At 21.2% G+C, this 6695-nt stretch overlaps 1 protein-coding gene across 1 annotated transcript; it reads left to right on the top strand.

Moving 5' to 3' along the window:
* Positions 1–4101: 4101 nt before the first annotated feature.
* PmUG01_13069000 (STP1 protein) lies at positions 4102–6695 on the top strand (the record flags this gene model as incomplete). The annotated part of the gene is made up of 4 exons (XM_029007650.1): positions 4102–4122; positions 4248–5310; positions 5389–5474; positions 5562–6695. 4 exons carry the CDS (start codon positions 4102–4104, stop codon positions 6693–6695), a joined length of 2304 nt encoding a protein of 767 aa, XP_028864018.1.

Here is a 6695-nt window from a genome sequence, read left to right as displayed (position 1 = left end):
GTTTTATTTTTTACCCCTTTTTATAATATAACATATAAATTATGTGCTTTACTATTTATAATATGTTCCCATAATTAATTTATATGTGTAGTCTTCGTACATATGCTTAAAAATATAATTCATTGTATAATAGTCATATAAGTAGATATTTTACAGTAAATGTAATAATATTTGTATACAACTGGAAAACTTTAATAATGAGTATTTACCTAGTAAATATCATATGATTAATCGAGAAGGGATACAGCTTTTAAAGTATATTAATGAACTACACGAAGATACTGAATCTCAAAGGTATATTTTTCCAGTATAATTTTTATTCATTGATTTACTGGCATCAGAATGATCAATATCTGAAGCTCTACAGTATACAAATTTATTATTTTATTTTTAATAATTACATTAACATTTTTTGCAATACTTTTCATGTTTCATTTTGTCTAGTACTGTAAATTAATTTACTCCAAAGTGCAAATGTTCCACTGCACCCCTATAATAAGTTACACCAAAATATTACAGTTTTAATAATGTTGTATATGTAAATATGTAATTTATTTAATAATAGCTTATATCATTTGTACTTTGATTTAGGATTCAATAAGAAAAAATGAAAATATGTATATGAACAATATTTCCCAATAAAAATAAATAGTTCTGTAAAAGATAAAACTTATTCAGCTGATATTAAGTATTATATAACATGTACCATACAAGATTGTAATTTATAAATGTTAAATTATATACGTGTTTATGCATAAAAAAAAGTATCCTAAACAATTTGGCTGAATTGTATATTAAAAAGAACAATAAAATAAAAGGATAGAATAATATTTTATTAATAATAACACTATATATGCAATGGTACATTCGTATTCTTCTAATATTACTATAAAAATTTCACCCATAAAACTCATGTAAAAAATTTTGTAACGTAAAAAAAAAAATAAATGAAATTAAAAGAAAATATTTTACGAAAATTGTGAGTACTGTAGACACATAAATATAAAAAATAATTAAGTTTAAATGCACAAACAATATCCAAATTATTGTTTAACATTAACATATTTAGGATACATGGTGTTTCATATATGAATCCATTCATAAAATATATATAAAAGAAATATATCAAAAGGTACAAATCAAGAATTCAATAAATATAATGTGATTAATAAATGCAATAAATAAAGAAAATAATAATGAAAATTACATAAAAATTCTTAATATTAATAATATGTTATATATTAATTTAGGATTAATACATATATAATAGTTTTTATACTATGATTATTAAATTATAAGAAATAATATATATTAGGGATCTCAATTATTGAAGGATGCATACTATAACAATAGAATTTTATAAAGAATGAATTATGCATAGAACAATCTTATTTGATCCAACCACATTAAATGATACTGATTAAAGCATAAAAATGATATCATATAATTTACACTACAATAATCTGCATAAATATAAAATATTGCTTTATTCGTTAAAAAACTTATGAAAATAAGTTCCTTTTATAATATGATACACTATATATTTATCTTTATAACTTATAAAATATCGGTAAAATTAAGATATACTTAGCTTAAAAAAATTATTTTATTTTATTTTTCATTTATATTATTATTTTGAGACTTCTTAAAATATAACATTATGTTAATAATTATGAACTCTACATTGAATAACATTAACTGTAAATTTAAATATATAGGTGCCTTTTTATTATAATATATACCACAGTTTTTATATTCTGTTTTTTAACATATTAAATAAGAAAAAAGTATAAATTGTTATTTCAACTTCATTATCCTGAATGTATTTACACTAATATATTTTTTTTCGTTTCATTCTGTAATACTTTTTACGCGTATAACATTTCTATTAGCGTATATTATGTTAAAGTTCTACATAAAAATATATTTATTTTTAAAATAAAAATTATATTTTATATAAAAAAGCAAATAGTATGTTCATAATATTAGGAAGTAAACTTTATTAATTCATATGAATTCTTATTACTTTTGTATCATTTTTAAATAAAAAAACAATATATATATAAATTAAGTTACTGTACAAAAAGTGTGAATATATATTAAAAATATAAAAAGAAATATATTAACAAAGAAAAAAATTTTATTTTAACATATTTATAAAATAATAAAACAAATATTTTTTTTTATAAATATTTTAAATACAATTTTACGCAGATTTTTTCAAATTTTTTCAAAATATTTCAGAATATCATACTATGAATTTTGTTAACCCATATTAAACCATATTAATTAATTCATCATATATATTATATTTACATATGTATAATATATTCAAATACAGAAGTATAAATAAATAATACTTTAAAACATGATAAATTATTTTTATTTATAATCAACTGTATGTTGTTATTAAGTAACTTGTTTAAAAAAAAAATAAATTAAGTAATATATAAGAGATTATAATAAAAATAACAGAAGAACGAAAAACTAAATTTTATATAAATAAATTAAAGAATATAAATAAATTAAAATAAAACATTTTAATATAAATGGCTTACTAAAGATAACCACAATGGCGTTATTTTATATATGAAGTAATTAGATACAAAATTTTATCGTTAACATATATGTTTTTTTATAATTTTAAGACTATTCAATATTTCATATATATAATTTGCATATATAACATTAATATAATAAATAATATATATAATTTGTAATAATCTACGCTGTTATTTATAAATTTAAATTGTTATTCAATTTCATTTAAATATTCGCGTCTTAAAATGTATTATAAATAATACATGACCTTTTTCATTTTGTATACTAAATAAATATTTATTATTATAAAAAAGTTATTTTCTTTTTGTTAAATGGATAAACAAACAAAATAAAATATAATATATTTTTAATTTACTTATTAGAATATTTCTATCAAAAATTGCAGAGAAATATTAACAAAACATTAATATTTTTTGTTTTATCGAATATAATATATTATTCCATATACATTCAATTATTATGTTTTTATTTTTTATTTTACTTCTATAATTTATTTTACATTTTTCTAAACTACATTATATAAATAATTTTTCTATAATTGTCTTTAAATATTTTTTCATATTTTGGATATGTAGCCAATATTATTTTCATTATTTAATACTCCTGAATATACTTTTAATTAATTATATGTTTGTCCAGTAGAAATGGTTCTTATTTAAAAGGTATAATAGCCTAATACAATAAAAAATATATGTATAATAAATTATACCATACTAAATTTATTCAGCAGATTAGTATACACCATAAATTAGAGATTTTTTGATAATACATATAAATATAATACTAAGTGTCACAAATAAATTTTAATGATAAGAACTTTCTACAATTATAGAAACAATTTAGTATTATATATATATTTAATTAATTCTCATTCGTACATACAACATAATAAATATTAAAAAATTTTAAAAAAACAATTACTTCATTATAATATCTTATATACAAATTAAACAAAAAAAATAAGTTCAAAAAAAAGGAATAACAATAAAATCAGCACTAATAATGATTTTATTAATAGATTATTTATTTCAGGAAAAACGTAAGAATAAAAGGAATTATTTACATTAATAAAAGTAATAACATTTATATATATTTGCCTATAATAAGGGAAGAAGAACAAATTCCAATATGTATATTAATGAAATTTTTATAGAATAACCTTAATACATGTATTGACGTAAATATATGTAATGTTTTAATGTTAGTTATTTAATTTCTTTTTCATAAAAAGTATAAGAATTACAAATACAAATATATACGTAATTTTCATTTAATTAAAAAATATGATCAAGTCATATCTCCAGTTGTAGTACACTTATTTAAGGTAAAAAAAATTATTACGTGTATAAAATAAATAGTAATTCATTCAATTATTTTATAGTACATATATAAATCTTTATGTAAATGATAATTTTATAATTTAATTTTTTCATGATATATTAATTAGAAATTACAATATTTATAAGTAAAAAGATACAAATTTTTATTTATATTTCAGATTTTTATACACAACGACTAGTGCATTAATGTAGGACCACTATGGAAAGTTGTTTTACTTCGGTAATATTCATTTCTTTTTAGGATATATAATTTTATTCATGAATCATTTATATATGATAGAGGCATAATACTATGAAAATCAATATTGATGATTAAATAATTTCTAATAATTCTTTTGAATATAGAATTCGAGTGTTCATGGTACTACAGCATTAGAATACCGTACATATCCACAATTTCAAAAAATTGAAGCTAAAATTAAATCTGAAATTTCTTCTTTAAAAAGAAACAACAATAAAGAAGAATTTAGAAATAAATGTAAGGAATTGGCTCATTATCTGATTAATACAAAGCCTCCGTACCCAAATATTAAAGAATATATTTGGAAAGGAGCAATCAAGACTTGGTACAAGCAGTACTATAGAGGGTTATCTCAACATGGCGGATGTTTTATGATTTTAAATCAGGATGAAAAAGAACTTTTACAATTAGTTTATGATGCAGAGGATTTCTGTGAAAAAAATGAAGAATATATTGATAAACTAAATCCTTTTAGAGTAGATAATAGTAGTACATACAATTGTAATAATGATGTTAATTGTTTAAGTAAATGTAAGGAATACAAGGTGTGGATAACAGAAAGACAACAACATTTTAGTACTAACAGAAAAATTCTTCATAAGGATTGCACAAGAAAAAAAAAATTATACCAACTTCTAGAAAAAACATGCAATATACAGAATACTAGCACATTTACTAAAATTATTGAGTGCAAGTCCTCGGCTCCAACTATACATATTGGAGTTCCAGAAAAAAAACAAAACGAAAGTTCGTTGGCAGAACAGAATTCACCTGAACCACAAGAGCAATCTCAGCCAAAATATGAAGATTCGTCCGAACAGATAACTCCAGTAGAAAAACCACTTTCAGGAGAAACTCTATCTCCAGGAGAGATGCATACAGAAAACGGATTGATGCCATCAAAGGAACAGAAACATCATGTTGACAAAGCATCGCTTTTCAGTGACCCAACTCTTGTAACTCCATCTAATGAAAATACGAAAGCACAACCTATAAATGTTCCACAATCACATAATCATAAAGGTTTTGAATCTGCAGGTGCAAAAACAACATTCCAGCATCAGGCAACATCAGAAAAAACTGATAAAAGTATTTCTTCCATACCTTTTAAACCATTAATTAATGGCTCTCCTTCTCCTTTTCATCTTGAACTCCCTAAAATTACAGGTACCATTAATACTACTTATTTCTCTTTTTTTGAAATAATTACAATATATAACATATATATCTAAACTCATGATACAGAATCAGCAGGAAATATCTCTGATAAATATATATCACCTATATTAATAAGCATTATTATTATTATTATATTTTCCCTTTTTATTAAAGTAATATAAAACTAAATTTGTAAAAATATTATATACTTTGATTACTGCAATTCACCATTTTATAAATGCTCCTTCCTTATATTTTAGCATATGCCATTGATTTTAAAAAAAAAAAAAAAACATATTAAACGAAAACATTTGAAACTACTGCGAATATTAGTACCTTCATATCCTGGCAGAAAAAATATGTTTTTAACATATGATAACTTAGAACCCTCAACATATAATAATGAAGAAAACATAAAAAAAATAATAATAAATGAGCAAAACTTAGAAACAAATGTAAAAAAAATAAAGAAAAAGAAGGATGTGTCAAAAACTATTATTGAAGTACATATGGAAGTACTAGAAGAGTACAAAAATGAAGTATGGGAATCCGATATAGGCGAATTTTTAGCAATATGTTTAGAAGAGTTTAGACAAGAAAAATATAATTCCCATCATAATTTAAAAAATGATGAAATAATAATAGAAAATAATAAGTGTAGAAATGATACTGATAAAAAAAAAATTCTATGGAATAAATGGGCAGAAAGACATAAAAATCTCTCTGAAAAATTAAAAAAAGAATATTGGTTTAATAGCTTGAAAAATGAATGGAAGAGTGAACGAGATTCCATAAAAAGAAATAAAATATTAGAGAAAAAACTTTCAAATAAATATAAAAAAGTTCCATCTTCAGAAATAGAGAAAGATGCATGGACAAAATGGATATCAAAGAAGGTTATAGTTATAGGACAATATATAGAAAAGGATTGGCATAAGTTAATGACGGAAGGACTGAAAAATATGATAGATGAATGCGTAAATTACGAAACTAAAAAGGATATGACAATAACAAATTTGGAAGAATTGAAGAAAAAAGAATATAATGAAGAACTATATAAATACATAAAAAAACAATTACTACAAAAACTGTGCATACTTGTACTTATGATGGTATTAGAAGAATGCAGAAAAGAGGAGAACATAGAAAATAATGAATCATATTTGGATAGTTCTATATATGAATGCAAGATAGAAAAAAATTCATATGTAAAATCAGAAATTATAGAAGACATAAATGAAGATAAAGGAAACGTTTTGGAATACAGGGAAAATGAGGATATTTATGAGAATAAAGGGAGACACACTTTTATACATGAATTGAATGATTGGATAAGAGAAGATAATACATATATAAATTCTATAAAAAATAAGGACTTATCAGAAACATCCTGA

Source organism: Plasmodium malariae, assembly GCF_900090045.1.
Source record: "Plasmodium malariae genome assembly, chromosome: 13".
Lineage (NCBI taxonomy): Eukaryota > Apicomplexa > Aconoidasida > Haemosporida > Plasmodiidae > Plasmodium > Plasmodium malariae.
The sequence above is the reverse complement of the archived record's forward strand: the minus strand, read 5'-3'. Positions and strand labels throughout refer to the sequence as shown.